This window comes from Heteronotia binoei, chromosome 4 (assembly GCF_032191835.1).
Source record: "Heteronotia binoei isolate CCM8104 ecotype False Entrance Well chromosome 4, APGP_CSIRO_Hbin_v1, whole genome shotgun sequence".
NCBI lineage: Eukaryota > Metazoa > Chordata > Lepidosauria > Squamata > Gekkonidae > Heteronotia > Heteronotia binoei.
In genome coordinates, this window is record NC_083226.1 from 77,662,096 (window position 1) to 77,682,029 (window position 19,934).

At 39.4% G+C, this 19,934-nt stretch overlaps 1 protein-coding gene across 1 annotated transcript; it reads right to left on the minus strand.

Annotated features, from left to right (window-relative positions):
* Nucleotides 1-319: 319 nt before the first annotated feature.
* On the minus strand, nt 320-18,431 carry LOC132569400 (fructose-1,6-bisphosphatase 1-like). Its single transcript, XM_060235452.1, has 7 exons — nt 18,131-18,431; nt 12,311-12,473; nt 10,604-10,696; nt 8,294-8,434; nt 5,170-5,307; nt 3,652-3,771; nt 320-686 (listed from the first exon to the last, which is right to left on the minus strand). Exons 1-7 carry the CDS (start codon nt 18,298-18,300, stop codon nt 495-497), a joined length of 1,017 nt encoding a protein of 338 aa, XP_060091435.1. The 5' UTR covers nt 18,301-18,431; the 3' UTR covers nt 320-494.
* Between the last annotated feature and the right edge of the window lie 1,503 nt (nt 18,432-19,934).

Here is a 19,934-nt window from a genome sequence, read left to right on the forward strand (position 1 = left end):
GATGGCACAGATATGAAATGCAAATAGCACAAAGATAGGGGAAGGTAGATAGATCCTTCTTAATTGGGCATGACTCATAGCATCGCTCAATATGGTCCCTGACTGCAAAACACAGCGATCCATAACAGTAAAAGCAAACAGAAGTTAATGGCGGGTGGCATGGGACTGAATACCTTAGCAAATCATGCAATCTCTGCTCTTGCAGTACTAACATCTGAAAACACTGACCTGGGCTTCACTTAAGTTTTTGCTTGTACTGGTAATCTGGCCTGTAAAGTTATGTTCAACTAATTCATCACCACTTTAAAAATAAAGTCACTACCCTTATATGTGCTTTTAATGGCAACAGCATCACATTTACTTTTTATGCATACCAAACTTCACGATGCACCCCCTCATAAAAAACCAAGTCAGTCAGTAGTATTGTGTAAATATGATTTTTGGTCCAAGGCATTTAAACTGTAGTTGAAGTGGTAGCAGCCACCTTTTCCTCCTCACTTAGCTGAATGCTTTTTCACCAGGTCTATGTATTCTTGCACATCATCTGGAGACCCCAAGACAATAGGCACACGCTGGTGAATGTTTTCTGGCTTGATGTCCAAGACTGCCTCCTTTCCCGTTGTTGCAAGTCCTCCAGCTTTCTCAATGATAAATGCCATAGGGTTGCATTCATACAGTAACCTCAGCTGCAATTTTTACAGAAAAGTCAAAAGACAGAAAGAGTTATCAGTCATTGGAATTACACTTTATGCATTGCAGTATGTGTCACCAAATAAGAGATGAGGCCACCCATCAGGAAAGACAGGCCTTCAAACAAGAGATGAGGCTGTCCATCAAGACAGACCAGCTTTTGTAGCTTAAAGAGAAATTTCCTGGCAGACTATTGTCTTAGAGGGCCTCAGGCAAAAAGGGGAAAGCAGAGTCAAGGGACAGTGACTCTACAGATGCCTCAGGACCACTTGGCTCAAAACATTCAGAACAGCAACCCTGATTGTTGTCGGATCCCCAGTTGCCTTCTATTGCACTGTTGCCAGTTTATGGAAGGAACAATGGACTTGCAACAGGGCCATTTACACATCTCATTATTCATTTTCTGAAGGCAAGTTACAACCATATTTTAGTGTAAAGGAGAAGACCTGTCTCTTTCCCTGTAAAGTTCTAACAAACATGGGCAGGGGATTTTGAACAGAACATTTTCAATTTCAGCCCCACCCCCCACCCCTTTGCTCCCTACCACCTCTATGACACTGTGTGGCATTGATCCACCCACCAAAACTTTGACAATATTAAGCCATGGCCTTTCATTTTACACCAGAACACTTATATTTTATGTTCCTTTTTGTGGAATAGGTAAACAAAGGACGATCAGTGAAACTATGCAGGAGGACTCCATTAATATTGCACAAAAACCCTACTATTTGTATACAGAAGAAAAGGTTCAGTTCATTAAACACTAGGTAAATGAGTAACTGCCTTGTATCTACAATGAACAAACAGGTCAAGGGTTTATGTCCAGGCTTGCCATCTTTCAACTTTTGAGACTGTTGCATCATTCATAGAGGACACATACATTTGTGTCTGTGGTCCGGAGTCCTGTTCTGTTCCTTTCAAAAAGGAACCTCACTTATATTTTCTCTGTGGTCTGCTAATTATTTCTTCATTCATCCCCTGTTCTAAGATGGTGGTCTTGAACAATAAAACCTAAAAAATTAAATAAAACCCAAGTCTAAAAACCCCTCCCTTCAACACTTCTCTGTAGCCTCTGGGAATCAAGCAATGGAATTAGTATGTTGGGAATCAGAATCCTAAGAGAAACTGAACCTTTTGCTCTATTAGAGAAAGTATAGTCCATTTATCAAGTCATGAGAGGGCTTCTAGTGTCCTGGCCCACTAGTGGACCTCCTGATGGCACCTGTGGTTTTTTTGGCCACTGTGTGACAGAGTGTTGGACTGGATGGGCCATTGGCCTGATCCGACATGGCTTCTCTTATGTTCTAATCCATTTTAACGTAAAGTGGAGCACACAGGACATTGCAGGAGAATATATACAAGAGAGTCTACTGACTGGAGGGGACAAGGACATGACCAATCTGAAAAAGGGATCCTTAGTAGATGACCCAGCAGTACGTTGAAAAGGGACAGTTGCAACATGAATGCATAAAGGTCCTACATAACCTTGGGCTAATCAAGGAGTTTAAATAAAAAGGGAATATACCCTTAGACAGAAGGCCCAAGGCAAGTGGAGAACATGTCCTCTGATCATCAAAACAAATATAGCTCTCCTCTCTAGCATAAATCAGTTTGGTCACATGTTGTTTGCATTGATTTATAGAAGAATAAAAAAAATCCTCCACTTTAAGATTTTCAAGAGATTATTTCTGTTCAAAAAGCTGGAGAAAGAGCCTTCTAAAAGCTAAGACCAAATTCATAATGAAAGGTTGATGATGAAATGAACCTGGGGAGCCCTCTGATTGCCTGAAGGAATGAGGACTGCACTGTATTTATAGAATTGTCTACAACAGAAATCCATATAGGGACACCATACAAAAGTTGTGAAAACACCACTGAGTTAAAAACTGTAATAGCAGCTGGAATATAATGTGCCTCATTAGGGGAAAAAAATGCAACGCTGCCTTCATAGTGGCCATAAATTTCAATATGACCAATTGTTTATGATATCTCCACAGCAAAGTATAATGAAATGAAACACTAAATACCTAAAAGAGGAAACCTGTGAGATCTTCAAACTATCCATGTCTCTCTTTTGGTCGAAGAGTGTAGCACAAACTTAATTTTAGTCTTAGTAAAATTAATAGATAATTCCTCATGCAAACAATCAACGTGGGACATTTTCAAAACCTGAAGAACACTGACCCAGGTTTGAGAAAGTCAAGCTGAGTCTTCCACATAAAGTAAAAGAGGGACTGAAACTTCCAGTAATTTAGGTGAATGCAGTCAAAACCAGGCAAGTCAAACAAATATAAACTAAATAAAGATGGTGCTAAAGGCACCCTTGTCAACCCCCCCCCCCACCGAATGATGGGGAAGGAAGTATTTAAGTAACCCTCACTATTACGCTGCACATGGGTAGCAGAATCAGTATAAAGATTTTTAATTCACCAAACAATCTCTTGTCAGTTGTGGTTTGCTTCAATTTAGCCCACAGACAGCTTCTAGATTTGGAATCAAATGTGTAGGAAAGATCTACGATGGCTGCATATAAAAAGCTCTTCCTTGAAATGACATACTAACTAATCAAATGGGAGCTCACTAAACCTTTTGAATTTGCAGATACATGTTGCCTGAATTCCCAGCTCATTTGAATTGGAGTGTTACTAGATTTATACGATAGAACATTGTGCCAATGTGTGATCGTATCATACCATGTACACTGGGAAGAGCTTGCTCCAGATAAATCTGGGAAGGTCAACCGAGCTGCATGTGCTACTCAATTCAAAGAACATGGAAAAATAATGCAACTGAGCCAGTACAGTTCTTTTCTATTGAGTAAAACAAAAACTAGCTAACTTCTTACCTAATGTGCCAAAACTAGACACCTCAAAATGTCTAGAAACAAGGTAAGTTGTAAAACTTGAAGAAAATGGCAACAGCTTATGAAGTTTTGTAAAAGTAGGTATATTGTAGTGTTACCTTTCCCTTGGGGCTCTTTGAGTTGGCTGGATATAGAAAGATTCCTCCATACACCAAAGTACGATGCACATCAGCAACCATGGAACCTATGTACCTGCTGCCATAAGGAGAACTGCCATCCTAGAAGAATTGTTTGAAAAATATTTTTTAGGTTAAGTGTTTCCATTTCAGAAGACAGTTGGTGAGTTACCATTCTCTAAACACGTCCAGATAGCAACTGAGTATCTGCTTCTGGTTGGATTCTCTAGCCCCAAACTGCAAGCCAAACAACTGCACACCTGAAAATCATGTGAAAAGGCAAGGAACCATTAGGCATTTCTGAAACAGAAAAACTCAAGTAGCACACTCAATATTTTGTGCAGTTCTACAGACTTGCCTTAGGTTTCCTTCCAATATTAAAAAAATCCCTACAATTTAGTAAAACCTACAAATGGGGGCCCATGAAATTCATGTTGGGATGAATCCCAGCTCTCCCCACCCCCCATTCTCTCACTGAATCAAGCACAGCTCCTGGGCTTTTGGGCAACTGCAGCCCTGGCCAGTTCGGCAGCCACCACCAGGCTTGGCATGGCCCCCCATGCTCTGCATGGGCTGCACTTCCACTGCTGAGCCCAGCACAGTTCCTGAGCTGTGCAACTGCTGCCAACAGGCCCAATGAGGAGTCTCAGGGTGCATTCTGCTTCTACTGGATGCAGCATGGCTCCTGGCATCTTCCAACTACTGACATACATGCTTTTTTTGGGGGGGGGGGTGTTTAACCTCCCTTTATTCTTTAAGAAAATTCAGATTTTTCTGTAAACCTTGGGAGTGCCCCAAGTTTGTAGGGAGGGAAACTCTCAGAGTGGCCCTGATCTGCAGATTTAGCCATTCACAGATGGGGGCCACATATGATTAATAGCATATATCTGTGCTATGTATAATTATCATTCATTTATTTTATAACATGTAACAAGTGAAATAAAAGGTAAAGGTGTGCAAGCACCAGTCGTTTCCGACTCTGGGGTGACGTCGCATCACGATGTTTGCACAGCAGACTTTTTTAGAGGGTGGCTTGCCACTGCCTTCCCCAGTCATCTACACTTTCCCTCCAGCAAGCTGGGTATTCTTTTTACCGACCTCAGAAGGATGGAAGGCTGAGTCAATCTTGAGCCGGCTATCTGAACCCAGCTTCTGCCAGGATCAAACTCAGGTTGTGAGTAGAGCTTCAACTGCAGTACTGCAGCTTTACCACTCTGCACTACAGCTGTGGCAGGAATCCAGAAGTACCTTTCACCTGTCTTTCTACACACAAAGGTTTTCAAGCCGGATATGTTTGAATCAGTCCCTAAAGCTGTTCAATATATCAAATCAAATTCAATAATCCCAACATTTACTGTTGCTTCTTAATCTGAAAATACAATGGTGTGCATCCAAGCTCTAGAACAGAGTGCAGTTATGTAAAAAAGATACAAATTCAAAGTAGTATCAATTCTGTGTGTATCTTAATTCAAAATTTCTTCACATAATGTGAAAGCTTACCTGTGGGAATTTCTTCTTCTTAAGATATTCTGTCACAGCAGGGTCAAAGTAAGCAGCATATCCTTCATTTACACTGTAGATATTTCCTTTCTTCTTGATTTTTACATCTTTGTTAACTAAAATGAACTCCCCAATTGCCTAAGAAAAAAGGCATCAACATTTTTATAGCACATCTTTTATTCAAGAACCAATTCTGTAGTTCAAAAAACAGTTACTATAATATGAAACAACTCTGAATAAGTAAATCTTGGTAGAAGAATATGTCTGTAAAACTGGACTAGTCAGATGCTTCAAATCAAACTTTGTTTCCTCGTGGTAGAAAAGTAGGTCCTCTCAGACTCCTCCCTCCCAGTGTTAACCATCAGATCAACCAAACACTTTTCCTGAGGGACCCCTGATCCTGAGGGACAGCATTTTGCCAGAGGGGAGGCAGGAAAGTTCTGTTCCTCTCATGGAACTCTAATCATGTTTCCTTGGATCCAGGCCAAAAAATATGTACTATCAAGTACACACCAAGTACATATAGTACAAATTCCTGTGAAGCTGTTGACAAGTGATTAACAATGCTGTTATAAGCAAAATTCCACCCTTTAAGTCCACAGAAATCAATGTAAGTCTACCAAGGACTGCACTGAAAAACACCTTTTTACAAATTCAGACAATTATCCATTTAGACTTTTCCTTAGTATACTTTGGAGCAACCATATAAATCAGTTGTTTAAAAATGGACAAGATTTGCACATGGAGGTTATGCTTTTGCAGTTAAGTAAATACTAGTACATTAAAAGGGGGTTAACAGCTTACAAGGAATTCAACAGAATAAAAGTGGCATGCAACTGCTTAAGCCAAAGCCAACTGAAATTCCAGTTCTTAGAAACTGAACATATATTGAAAGTCATAATAATTCTAATTCAAACTGCATGGCAAGAGCGACAATAAAAACATGCATTTTATTTCCAGAGTCTGATATTGGGGTGGTGCTAGGATATTAATATCACACACACATAAACACCTCACTTACGCCATAAGACATCAGGAAGCAAGCTGAAAATGCACAAGAACATCTGTTAGAACTGTCTTTGTGAAAATATAGATGAATAAAAGATAAAACCTTTTTAGAAATAGCTGCTGAATATATAGGCAGGCTTTAAATACTAAAGATCTTTAAAACCCTGTACTAATGCTACAGTTGAAGAAAGCTTATGGGCTTTTTGAAATGTTTGACTACTGACTCACATGAGACACACGACAGCTTATAATGACTGCTTATATTTTATGCCAGTTAATGAGTGAGTACTTTTATTTCAGCAAAACCCAAGGACCGCCTGAATTCACTGCTCATTTTTATCATTTATATGTACTGATATAGGGCTTAATGGGATGCTATTTATCAGATGTATTTACCTCTATGCCACAGAAAGCTTCAGCTTCCCAATTTCACAATGACAGGACATTTTTCTCCAGGGCTGTTGGCAACCCTACAGAGTCTGCATATAGTGAACCTAACTGCCATTTAAAGAGTTTTTTAAAAAAAAAAATCAGCCCAAGTATCATTTGTACTCAAGAGTTCAATGAGTGCATGTGTATTAAAAAGTCCACTGGGTTCCTTCTCTACATGTCCCTATAATGAGTATACAAAGGTGCAGCAACATAGTAGCAGTGGACTGGCCGGAACATCAGCTGTCAGTTTTTGAAACTGCCTTTGCTCTGCAATTCCTACCTCTTGGAGGTAAGAGAATAGGAGTTCAGTCTTTAAACAGGTTCCAGTCACACTGAAGGAGAGCTGGCATGAGTGAGGGGGAAGAAAAATGGGATTTTTAATTGATTTTGAGAAGGCCAGAAAGGAGGTGAAAGGAAATTAATTAAAGGGGAATGGGGGGTGAGGGTGGAATAGGAATTTGGAAGGGGTAGGAAAATTGAAGGAAAAATATTTAAAAAACGGGTATCCTACTTTTCATTAAGCAAGGGTTCAAGGCTGCCAACAATATATCCAGTTAAAACAAAACTGAACAATAAAACCCCCTTTAAGTGCCACCTCTACCTTGTATCAATTTGCTTCTACCTTAGGGTGAGTTACCTGTCTCCCTTCACTTTAGAATTCTGTTTCCACTATGAACAGCAGGGCCTGAAGGTGGTGACCTTTCTCTGTTTTTTTTTCTCTTTGTAGCGCCTGGTATTTAGTGGTAAACTGCCTTTGAATATGGAGTTTCTTTTTAGTTCTCATACGTAATAGGAGAGGTTTCCATGGACAGAGCTGAGAAAGAACAAATAGGAGATACTGTTTGCGGATGGAACCCAAGAAAATTCTGTAAAGGTAAGTGTAGCACACCCCACTTTTTGGATGCACCAGCAGCCCCTGGCTAGTTATCACATAGAGCCCTATATGATTTTAATTTGCTGTGAACTATTATTCATATTTTATGTATAGGAAACAGACTGGAATCAAGATTGATTCACCCAAGGGCACCTTGTAAGGTCACAGAAAAGCAAGGTTAAGAGCCATTATTCCGTATGGAGGCTGATTCCCATAGGGTATAATGGAGAATTGATTCATGGGTATTTGTGGCTCTGGGGGGGAGCTGTGTTTTTAGATGGAGGCACCAAATTTGCAGCATAGCATCCAATGCTTCTCCTCAAAACACCCTCCAAATTTCAAAAAGACTGGACCAGGGGGTCCAATTCTATGAGCCTCAAAAGAAGATGCTCCTATACTTCATTATTTCCAATTGAGGCAAGGCATTTAAAAGGTGTGTGGTCCCTTTAAATGTGATAGCCAGAACTCCCTTTGGAGTTCAATTATGCTTGTCACATCCTTGCTCCTGGCTCCACCCCCAATGTCTCCTGGCTCCATCCCCAAAGTATCCAGATAGTTCTTGAACTGGACTTGGCAACCCTAGCCAAAACTATCCACCAGTAAACTGTTCTTTCACTAACACGCACTTCAGGATGTGTTTGTGGGGGTTCTTTTTGTGGATTATTTTATAAATGAATAAAATTTAAAGTGGAACTATCTTTTTATTATTTTTTCTCAAGTTAAACCTGTTTCTCCTCTTTATAAATAAGCAAATTTTATCTAGTTTTTTAAAAAAGAAACTTTTCCCTAGGATATGTCCACATTACTTACCGGATCGAGCATAAAACAGTTGACACCACTCTCCAGAGCCAAAACAAGCATTGTGGCACTGCCATAGAGGGCATAACCAGCTGCCACAAGATTACGTCCAGGCTGCAGAGCATCTTTCTCAGAAGGTGCACCAGTGGAAGCCTTGAGTAAGAAAGAACCACATAAAGTCAAGAAGTTTAAGCCTAAAATATTCTAAAAGCCTAAAATGTCCCCTTCTTCCTCTGAAGCATCAGAGACAGATACAGGTGAAGAATGAACACTGGAGGGGGAAATCCAATGCACTAGTGCTAAGGGGACATTTATCTCACCTACATTCTATGCTGAAACAACAAATATATGTTCAGCTTATGCTCTCTCAGGACATTCTAAAGACCATCATTTTTCTAGTATAAGGTGGAATGATGAACAGTGCAAATGCTGGCCACAGTTAGCACCCTTTGTGGATATGATATTCATGCCAACTGCTGTAGCTGTATTCCCATTTCCATGGCAGGTCCATGTTCATCACTTGGCACAGCATGGGTGCTTCTCACTGAGAACAAGGTTCAGGCTAACAAGTGATGACAATGGCAAGATATGCAACAGTATACAGCTCTTTCTTTAGTTTTCTAGACCTCTTTTAAGAGTTTATAATCAATGTCTTTGTTGCAGTTTATTGGGATGGACACCTTTTGAACCTTTCTACCTATAAACACTTTGACTGGTCTCTGAATAACTTCAATATCAACAGTACCAAGCAGAGACCTGGACCAAAACAATCTTTATTGCACTGGAACTAGGTTATTGTAGGAAACAGGAGATGTAATACTGTGAAAACTAACAAAATTAAGTATCTTTTAGTTATTTTCCAGGATAATATGAAAAAATCTCCAAGGGCTGTTTAGAAGAACTGCCTCACCCACTTCAGACCATGCAATTTATCTAGTCTAGCTTCAGTCTTCTACAATAATCTGTCAGATGCTTCAGGGAATGTCACAAGTTGCTACAAGCCTGCTTTGCTCATATGCAGCTCTAGTCCCACAGTTATGGCATTCAGCTAGGCTGGCCAGTAGTCTAATTATTTGTGATCATTACCAAGCATGAAACTTGCAGGTTTATAAAGATTTGTCAGTCTTTCTTCTCACAAATCAGGGCCCAAGTTGAGCAATAGCTGCATAATAATTATCAAAACTGCATTAAAATGACCAGTATAGGTGCACCCTATTGCTAACTTAAAAGGAGTTTTCCTTTTTGCCCAGATTCAAACCACCTCCAAGCCTCTAGGGGATACTTCTGTTTTATAGCCTCTCTTGAAAAGGCTGGATGTCTTCTCAAAAGACATTCTACAAGTGTTGGGCAGGGGCAGTTCCATGCCCAGGCAGTTGTAGAACAAGCCTTAAACAAAGAAGGCACAGAAATTGCTGGAAGGAACAAGAAGCTGCCACACAGGAACATCCAGGGAGAATTGGTTCTTCAAGTATGTGGGCCCCAGATCATGAGGGCTTACTATCTGTGCCTTGAATCAGACTCTGAAACAAATAGGTGGCTAGTAAAAGGACTTCAAGACAGCAGCCTTGCCTCAAGGGCTAGTTCCAGATAATGTGCACTGTCATATTAGAAAATGTCTCCTTACTTTGCTGATCAACTGATTTTAACTATTAAATCTATATAGTACATGCTAGTGCTACTAGATTCTAGACCTAATTAAAAAAATAACAAGTGCCTTTAAATAACATGCATTTACATTTTAAAATCATGCACAAAATCATGTAGTTGTACAAATAAAATCTTAAATACAGTCAACCAGACTCTTACTAACACAAGTGCTTTGTGGATTACGTAGCAAATTTACATGCCACGTTGCAAGCTCAATTCCCCTTTCTAGATTTCACCATTAAGTCCCATGAAATTTAGTCAAACTGACTGCTTTAATGATTCTGTCAGATCATAGTTTTCATTCACACTAACATTTGTCACCATCAGTATGTATTAGAGAAACCAATTCACCATTTTGAAATTGACCTGAATTGACATTGGGCCCAGAGTAGTGTACTGGAAATAATATGGGTTGGATCCCATCTAAATGCTTGCACAGAAGTGCAACCTCCCTGCCTCTCAAAGCAGCCAAAAATGTCCCCTGGTGTGCTCTTCCTGATGGAGCCCCAGAAGTAGCATGAAGGGAAGCTGGAGGGATGCCACAGGGGGGAGGAATGACCCTACCTCTTGCATGTGTAGACCATTTTGATGATATCCAATCCAATATTTGTATCTGGGGTTTTTCCACATTAGTTATATTTCTTAATTACTTCAATAAGCAGCTATTTTGTATACCTTTCTGTAGATGGCAAAAATGGTTCCAATGGACACAAGGCAATCAATATTAGATGAGCCATCAAGTGGATCCATGCAGACTATGTACTTACCCTAGGAAGGAAGAACATATGAATATATTCACAATATGTACACAAGCTAGCACATGTTTCTCTGCTATGAGATGGGGCGGGGGGAGAGATTTCAGGTAACTTTTCCCAGTTGGGACTACACGGTTTAGTTTGGGAAAGTCTCCTTTGCAAAAGATGACTAAAATAGTAGCTTTTTTGGTAGCAGGAACTCCTTTGCATATTAGGCTACACCCCCTTGATGTAGTCAATCCTCCAAGACCTTACAGTAGACCCTCTAAGAAGAGCCCCATAAGTTCTTGGAGGATTGGCTATATCAGGAGTGTAGCCTAATATGCAATGGAGTGCCTGCTAAAAAAGCCCTGGAAACAAGCATCTTATTAAGGATGCAATATAAAGCAGCAAGCTTCTTAAACAGAATGCTGTTTGCAGTTTATTGCCCAAGTGAAGTTTTGTCATTCTGATTTAAACAGCTTGAGGTTTTAGATACAGGAACACAAAGCACACAATGTTCCACAGGTTGTGAAGAAAGGGGCTCCTCTCAGCCTCAAAATATGGAGAAGTATTTGGCAATACTACCACATATTTCTCAGAGCCAGTATTACTGCAGAAACCAACAAAACCATATGGGGGGGTTGATAGCAAATGCCAGAGGTTCTAATCTTTTTCAAGAAATCAACATACAAGTAAAGAAATAAGAATGGCAAAATCCTCCTAGATGGGCTTTCGTAAGTTTCATTGCAACAAGCAGGGGTTACATAGAAGTCCAGTGCACTGCACTGAGGTACTTCCTGGCAGACAGTGTGCAGTTGCAACTCTCTAATAAGATTGTAAGAAAAGAAGAAATATTAGCTGACCACTACTTTTTAATTCAAAACTTGTACACACTTTCACCTAGTAGATTTCAATATGACTGGTGAATTTACACATAGGAAGTTATTCTTTCACTTTTGTATTGAACATCAACATTTTGGATAACATAAAAATTACACAAAAACTATTGGTGTTCAAATTTCTTCTGAACTGTCTGTGCTATCATGTACATAAGAAGAAGGAAACAGCTTGTCCTTTGCCTGATTTTCTGTTGGAGTCCATACCTGTGGGGATTTGTCTGTGCAGGCCCTCTCAACTTTACTTGCTTTCTTGCACCATCTATACAGATGTTCTCAAAACTGCATCCTGGGGATCAAGTGGCTAGACCAACAGGTGGGGTCAAATGAATAGCAACAAATGAAACCCTTAAATTTGCCAAGATAGAGGCCAAAAGTCCTTACAGAGAAAGACAGACAGGAAAAGGGCCTCAATCTCTTATGCTACCACCAATTTTTCCATGAAAATGACTCAAGGCTGTTTTTTAATCCAGCTAGGCTCTTTACAGTTTAAAATGATATGGGGAAGGAGTCAAAAGATGGACATTAGCTGTAAAGAAGTAGAAGAGCAAACACTCCTGCCTGATAATCAAATCTCTTCCATAAGGTGAAGTTCCCCTGTCTAAAACCTGCTTGCATTTCTAAACTCAGAAAGGCACTGTCCTTTGTTCTGTGGAGTCTGTATTTTGGTTAATTTTTATACATTTAAAGATAACGTCTGTTAAAGACCAACTTGAACATAAGCATTGGGAAATATGTTGAGTACCAACTTGTTTATCAGCATCCACTATGAGAGCTTCTTTGTTTTCTTCTGATACAATCACACAAGTTGTGAAAGAGGACTTGAGCATGTTGATCACCATGTCATTGGAAAGGACATCCAGCTTCTTCACTTGGTCTCCTGTCACATTGGTGGAGCCAGAAATCCCATAGCTGAACCAAAAGAAAAAAAAAGACTTCCAGAGAATGACTAAGGAGGGTGGCTTGTCTTAAATGCAGGGAATTACTTCTTGGCCACAGGGTTCTGTGTATAACACAGACTGCAACTTTTGAGTGGAATTTTGGTCCTATCATTTTCATCACATAGGATGTCACTATTGCTCTCAAAGAAAATGGTTTCGTGCAAAGTATTTTTACAATTATCTAAAACAGCTGTAGATGGGGAGTAATTGTAAAACAGGTAGGAAGAACTGATTCCTTCATTTCCCATACAGAATCCAACCCTATGACAGTTAATGGAAAGTTGTTTCACTTTAATTATCTTGGATGTGACCCAGCCGGATGATGACTTAAATCTACCTGTGGCCATCAAGACTTCAGCACATGCTGAGCTTCCTCACTGTAAATTGCCCCATCTAACTGCCAAATACAGGAGTTTCCATTCAAAAAAATCCCCCCTTTCGTTTGTCTTTTAAAATCACTGCCAAAGCTGAATTTACCAAGGATAAATAATGTGTGCTTGAAGCAATTGTATAAATATACCGTGAACTGCCTTGCTTCAAGGCAGCAACTATGTCCATTCAATAATCCAACAATCTTAGAAGTTGAGGCTGCTCTTGGACTTTTCAAAAAGTGCTTTTTTATTTATGTACTTCATGTATGTCTTGCCTTTCTCCCCTACGGGATCTCTTCTGCTTTATCCTCACAACAACCCTGTGAAGTAGGTTAGGCTGAAAGTATGTGATTGACCCATGATCACTCAGCAAGTTTCCATGATGGACTGGGGAGTTGAACCTGAGTTTCTCAGATACTAGTCTGCATGCCAACCAAAAAATTATCTTCTCACTATTATATTACTATAATAAAAATATGAAATAATAATTAAAATGTTTAAGTATCTTTTTTATGAATCCATATAAAAAGGCAATAGCGCTAGTGCCCTATTTTAATAATGCAACTATCACACAGAAGAACATGGTAAAAGCTCCCTGCTAAAACATATGAGTAACACATTAACAGATAATAGCAAGTAGGGATGGGCATGGTCCAGAGGGGAAAAAAGAACCATGGAGGTTCAAGGTCTGTGGGTTTTACGGACTCCTGGACCACGAATCTCCATGTTTAATGGACCAGATTTATTTATTTTTATTTTATTCAATTTTTAGCCCACCCTTCCCATAGGACAGGCTCAGGGCAAGTTACATCATTAAAGCAATCAACAATAGAAAATAATTGTTTTGAAAACTTGTGGTTGTGGTTGGAAAGCCCCATTGTCACAGAGCTGCAGTTTTAACAGATGACACAGGAAGTACGTCACAAGCATCGCGAGATCTTTCTACCAGCGAGAACGGGATTTGGTGGCAAGTAAAGCAGGAATTATTCAGTGAAGAAGGGAAAACTGGGAGTCAGCCAGCCTACTCTAGGACTGAGAAATCATAGAAAAACTTCGGCGGCCATTACAAGAAGGTCAAAATTTAAAAGTTATTTAAAAGGATTTGCGACATCGAAAATTAGTGGAACGGTGAATTTGAACATTGTAAGGTAAATACTATTGGACATTATTGTTAAAACTACTTTGGAAGCCTCCAGAAAAAAGTGGAAAAAAATTTAAAAAGGGACATAAAAGTCACGACCGCCATTTTGGAAAAAATATAAACTTTAAAAATTTATATCTGAGTTTAGGAGGCTCTAGGGACAGCGATTTTGGGCTTATTGAAAAAAGCAAAATTTATTCTTTAAAACCTGATAGTTGGATTTTAATTTGGTGAGGTCAACTTTTTCAGCATTTTTACATGTCAGACCATAAGCCAATACGTAGTAGGGCTTCTTCACTGGAGAAGATGCAAGAGCAATTGGATGCAATGGAAGCAAGGATGATGAAAGGGATGAAAGAGCTAATAACTGCCTCCAAAAAGGAAATTAGAAAGTACATTGAAGATTTGAAAAAAGATATAGATGATCTCAGAAATGAAACTGTGGTAACATCTAAGAAAGTGCAAGAAGTGGAGGGGAGAGTAAAAGCACATGATTCCACCTTGAAAAAAATTCAAGAAAAAGTGGTAATACATGACTGCAAACTGATGGAAACTCCGATACGTCTGAGAGGAGTACCTGAAGACGAACAAACTGACTTAAAGGAATATATAATAAAAATTATTGTGGAATTCCCTGAGGAAGATCTAGAAGGTAATAAGAACATGTATGACTATATGTACAGAGTTAACTCATTCTATGCCAAAAAGAATAATCCACCAAGAGATGTGGTTATAAAATTTATGACAAAAGAAATGGTGGGAAAGATTATAAATAAAAATGTTGGGAAAACACTGACAGTTGAAGACAGCAGAGTAAGAATCATGAGGGAGCTACCAAGAGCTACCAATCATGAGGGAGCTACCAAGTGTTAACTGACAGAAGGATATGTAAGAAACTGACAGAAAAATTACGAGACAATGAAGTAAGGTATAAGTGGATACTACCAGAACGTGTGAGTTTTGAACTTCAACGGGAAAGGATCACAATCACAAATACACAAGAACTGCATAGGTTTTATAAAGAAGGGAAATTGCCGAAGTCCTTTTTTGAATTAGTTAAACAAAAAAATCTAGAAGATATATGGAGGAAGTTCAACCCTGAAGTGCGGGACTATACCTTTTTTCAGCAAGACATAATACCTTTTCAAGAATTGACATGTTGTGGGGTACAAAAGACTTAGGTCTTATTACAAAGAAAACAGAGATCTTACCTAAAGTAGGAGCAGATCATAATCCATTATTGTTGTTAACTAAGTCGATCAAAAAGGTGAGAAGATGGCGGTTAAATGAAGATTTGCTACAAAATAAAGAAATAGTGGCATCTCTAGAGAAAGAAACTAAAGCTTTCTTCCAAATAAATACGGAGGATATTGAATTTCAAACGGTTTGGGATACATATAAAGCAGTAATGAGAGGGATATTGATCACACTGAAATAATAAAGATAAAAGAGCAAAGGAAAAACAATTGTTGGACATTCAGATGAAATAAAGAAAAAAGAGGGGGAGCTGAGGAAGAGACCTGGGAAAAAGAAAATTATGAGGGAAATTACAATACTTCAAACACAAATGAGACATTTGTTAAATAAAGAACTGGAATGGAATCTGAAAAGATTGCAGCAGAAATCTTTTGAAGGAGCAAATAAACCTGGAAAATATTTGGCTTGGCAAATGAAAAAAAAGAGAGAAAACAAAATTATTAACAAAATAGTAGTTGGTGGTAAAAAGATTGTGGATCAAGAAGGAATTAAAAGAGAATTTTTAAATATTATGCCAAATTGTTTAAAGGCTTTAAGATAAACAAAGAGAAGATGGAAATCTATTTGCAAAAAATTAAAATAGCTCCCTTAACAGAAAATATGGAAAAAGTTTTGAATGAACCAATTGAAAAAATAGAAATTGAAGCAGCAATTAATTCAATGAAAATGGGAAAAGCACCTGGTCCAGATGGATATACAGCAAAAAATTTTAAAACCCTTAAAGAGGAGTTAACACCGAAGCTTCAAAAACTGATGAATATTATAAGACTGCAGGGGAAAATACCAAATACATGGAAGGAAGCAGTAATTTCGCTGATTCCAAAAGAGGATAAAGATGTCACGAATGTAAAAAAACTACAGACCAATTTCATGGTTAAATAATGACTATAAAATATATACAAGAATCTTAGCAGAACGATTTAAACAATATTTGATTAACTTTATAAAGGAGGAACAAGCAGGATTTCTTCCTAATAGACAAATTAGGGACAATTTAAGGACTGTTGTAAATATTGTAGAATATTATGAAAGGCATCCAGAAAAAGAAGTTGCTTTATTTTTTGTGGATGCAGAGAAAGCATTTGATAATTTAAACTGGGACTTTATGCAGTGATGGAAAAAATGGAATTGGGGGAAAGCTTTATAAGAATGGTGAAAGCAATATATACTGAACAGTATGCAAAACTTTGCGTAAATGCGGATCTTACAGAGGATATGAAAATTAGTAAGGGAACAAGACAAGGTTGCCCTCTTTCTCCATTGTTGTTTATAATGACTCTTAAAGTTTTGTTGACGCAAATTCAAGAAGACAAAGAAATAGGTTTGAAACTAAAAGGCTTTACTTATAAATACAGAGCATTTGCAGATGATGTAATGTTTATAAATGAAAATCCTATACAAGTAACGCCATTATTACTAGGTAAGATACAAGAATATGAAGAAATGGCAGGATTTCAGACCAATAAAGAGAAGTCAAATTTTTTATGCAAAAATATGCAATGGAGTAAACAAAAAGAATTGTAGGAGCTGACGGGATGTGAAGTTACTTCTAAAGTAAAATATCTGGGTGTGGAGATTACAATGAAAAATATTGATTTATATAAAAACAACTATGAAAAGCTATGGCATAAAATGAATGAAGATATGGTAAAATTGAATAAACTTAACTTGTCATTGCTTGGAAGAATAGCTGCAATAAAAATGAATATCTTACAAAGAATCATGTATTTGTTCCAAACTATTCCGATAGTGAAAGACAGTAAACAATTCAATAAATGCCAAAGAAAAATTTCATAGTTTGTATGGGCACTTACTACCTTCCCCATACATTACACTTTCACCTCCTCCCCTCCCCCCAAATCTTGACTTCCGACGGTGCCAATTACCTAAAATTCTGATATCCACAGGTATCTTTAACTTTAAAAGAATCTTAATTAAAAAATGAAATATATATAATTTTGCAGAGAAATAAACAAACACATTTCTTATACTTCATAAAGTCCCACCTAGTTATTATAGTTCATCTTCTTTCTTCTCCTAAAAACCTAAGTGGTAAAATGAAAATTTTAACAGATGCAAAAGAAAGAGGAGGATTTCAACTACCAGATTTAAAGTTATACCATGAAGCAGTATGTCTAGTATGGATAAAAGAGTGGGTGACGTTGTTGAATAGAAAACTTTGGGGGGGGGAGGGGAGGAGGTGAAAGTGTAATGTATGGGGAAGGTAGTAAGTGTTTATTAATATTTTATTAGTATTGGATATAATTACCATATATTACCAAATAAAACTGTTTAACTCGAAAGGCACCCAGCAAGCTTCTCGACAGTGTGTGGCTATGAAACAGGATCTGCCAGATCCCTCTTCCAATATTCCAACCATTATGCAACACTAGCTCATAACAGATAAATGGCATACTATTTGCAAGGCTTGTTGCTACTTTTGACTAAGTTCAGACACCCAGGATTGTGTGGGCAGGTGCATAAGGTAACCAGGATGCTGAATTTATGGGCAGGATTTGAACATACTAACTAAGGAGCAAGAAAAAATACAGGCAATCATAAATAGTGGCATGGAGTCCCTGGTAAATGAGGATGAGTTGGAAAGAGTGCCCAGAGACAGGTGACACTTAGTGATTCAGAAATATCCCAGTGCAAATGTGGTGCAAAGAAAGAGAGGTGAGATTTGAGCTCAGTGTATGGGATATGGGACCCCCTTGCAATTCCCCTGAACAGTGCGGAAGGACAGACGAGAGAAGTTCGTGCGGAAAGGAGTAGGTTATGTTCGTGCGGAAAGGAGTAGCAAGGGCCCAGTGCAAGGGGTGAGTCGCTTTCCTGGAGGAAAAGGGCTCCTGAACTCACAGGTTGGCGATGCCCGCTTTCCGCACGGCGGTGGAGATGGCCTTGACAGCGGTGCAGATGGCATTGAGCAGCTGGGTGAGCTCCCCGGTGCCCCGCGCTTTTCTCCCCTCCTCTACCACATAGCGGGTGAGGGTGACCACATTGGTGTCGAAGGTGGAGCGGTCCGTCATGATTCCACGGCGGCGGCGACGTTGCAGGAGAAGGCGGCAGCTGCGCTGGAGCGACGGCGCTAACAGATCAGGCAGCCCAAGAAGGCGATAGACTCGGCCCCTCTCAACAGCCCGGAACTAAGTGCGAGGGGAGGGGAGGGGAGGGGAGGAGAGCCGCCTCCCCGTCGAGTGCCCAATCCTGAGATGGGGGAGTGGCGCTGCGGGAACGATTTGACAGAGGGAGCGAGCGGGAGAGAAGGAAGGCGGGCTGATCATCGGACGCGGAGATGGCACAATCCTGTCTCCAGCTGATTTGCTACAGCGCGCCAAAGGTTTCTGACTGGCACACTTTGACTGGCCGGCTGAATGGGGGCGTGGCTACACGTTTCCTATCGCTCCTCGAAACATTAGGAGCATTTTTACGAGATTTCTCCGTCCGCCCCCGAAACGCTTCTTTCTTTGGGCGCTCGGTTCCCCGTATCTAGTTGCCTGTTCCATGCTTTCCCGCCATCTCCGATGTTGGGGTTGGGGCACCCCTTTTCTCCCCAATATGCAGAATATCTGCTGTCCAAGCACCTTTTCTAATTTCATGCCAACTTGTACCTCCCTGAATGGTAAAGTTCTCGCGGGAGGAGTGGCATCTTGGAGACCCACACGGTTATATCCCCGTACAAGTCTTCGTGGACGAGGCTTTCTGTAGCTCGTGCGCTGAACTGCAGAAACAGAGAAAGACGAGGGGGAAACTCTGAATGGATTATTGGTGAGGTTTGTGTATGGAAAAGCTGGGCTTTGGTAGCCAGGGGAAAATGCCTGTGCCGAACATGTACTCAAATGGACACTGCTAGATTCATGAACGTTATGAGGTCAGATTTTCAAATCAGTACTTTCTGTTTGCATGGAGTATTGATTCTATACTAGATTGACTTTTCTATTGTTATTAACCGTGAACCTTCATGGAATTTGTGAATGACTGCAAGTTTTTTTAAATACCTCTCCCATAATCCAGTACTAACTCTACACTTGTCCCTGCCTGACCATTACATGCCAGTTGTTTTTTTTACATTACAAGAAGAACCTCACATCTTCCAGACCATCTGTATCACAGCCTCTTATCATTATTTCAATACTAATTCTACATTCTTTTATTGTTCTTTTATATGCAAAAATTTGAATAGTGAATAATACTAAGATCAATAATTGTATTGTTCATCCCACCAACCCTTTCTTGTATATTGTTATGCCTTATTTTGAAGTGCTTACTTATATTTAACTGCAGCACTAATAAAATAAAAACAACCAGAACCTCTAGTGATGTCCGTTTAGGTTTCCCATGCCTTTTCCTGCAAGATTTCCATTTCTTTTTCTTTCTAGTTTCCTTGTAGCTTTCATGTACAGTAAAGAACATCTGCTTATCTACTGCTTCTGACCAGTTCGCAATTTATTGCTGTTCATCTGCAGATGCAAGCAAATGACAAAAAGGTGCAGTGGACCTCCAAACATGGAATCCCCCCAGATGTAGATATGCTTATAGCATGAGCCTACAATGAGCTACTGCATTGGCAAATGAATTTCCAAGACATGGCAAGAAAGAATTCTTTCTTTGGGTGCCAGAATGTATTGTGGGGCTGAAATTACAAAACAAAACAAAACCAAAA

Excerpts from the sequence above, each read along its gene's own strand:
- LOC132569400 (XM_060235452.1), bottom strand. The coding sequence starts at position 18,300 with ATGACGGACCGCTCCACCTTCGACACCAATGTGGTCACCCTCACCCGC. Across the intron at positions 8,435-10,603 it reads TTTTTGCCATCTACAGAAAG|GCTTCCACTGGTGCACCTTC; the intron begins GTATACAAAATA and ends TTCTTACTCAAG. Across the intron at positions 5,308-8,293 it reads ACTGTTTTATGCTCGATCCG|GCAATTGGGGAGTTCATTTT; the intron begins GTAAGTAATGTG and ends CTTTTTTCTTAG.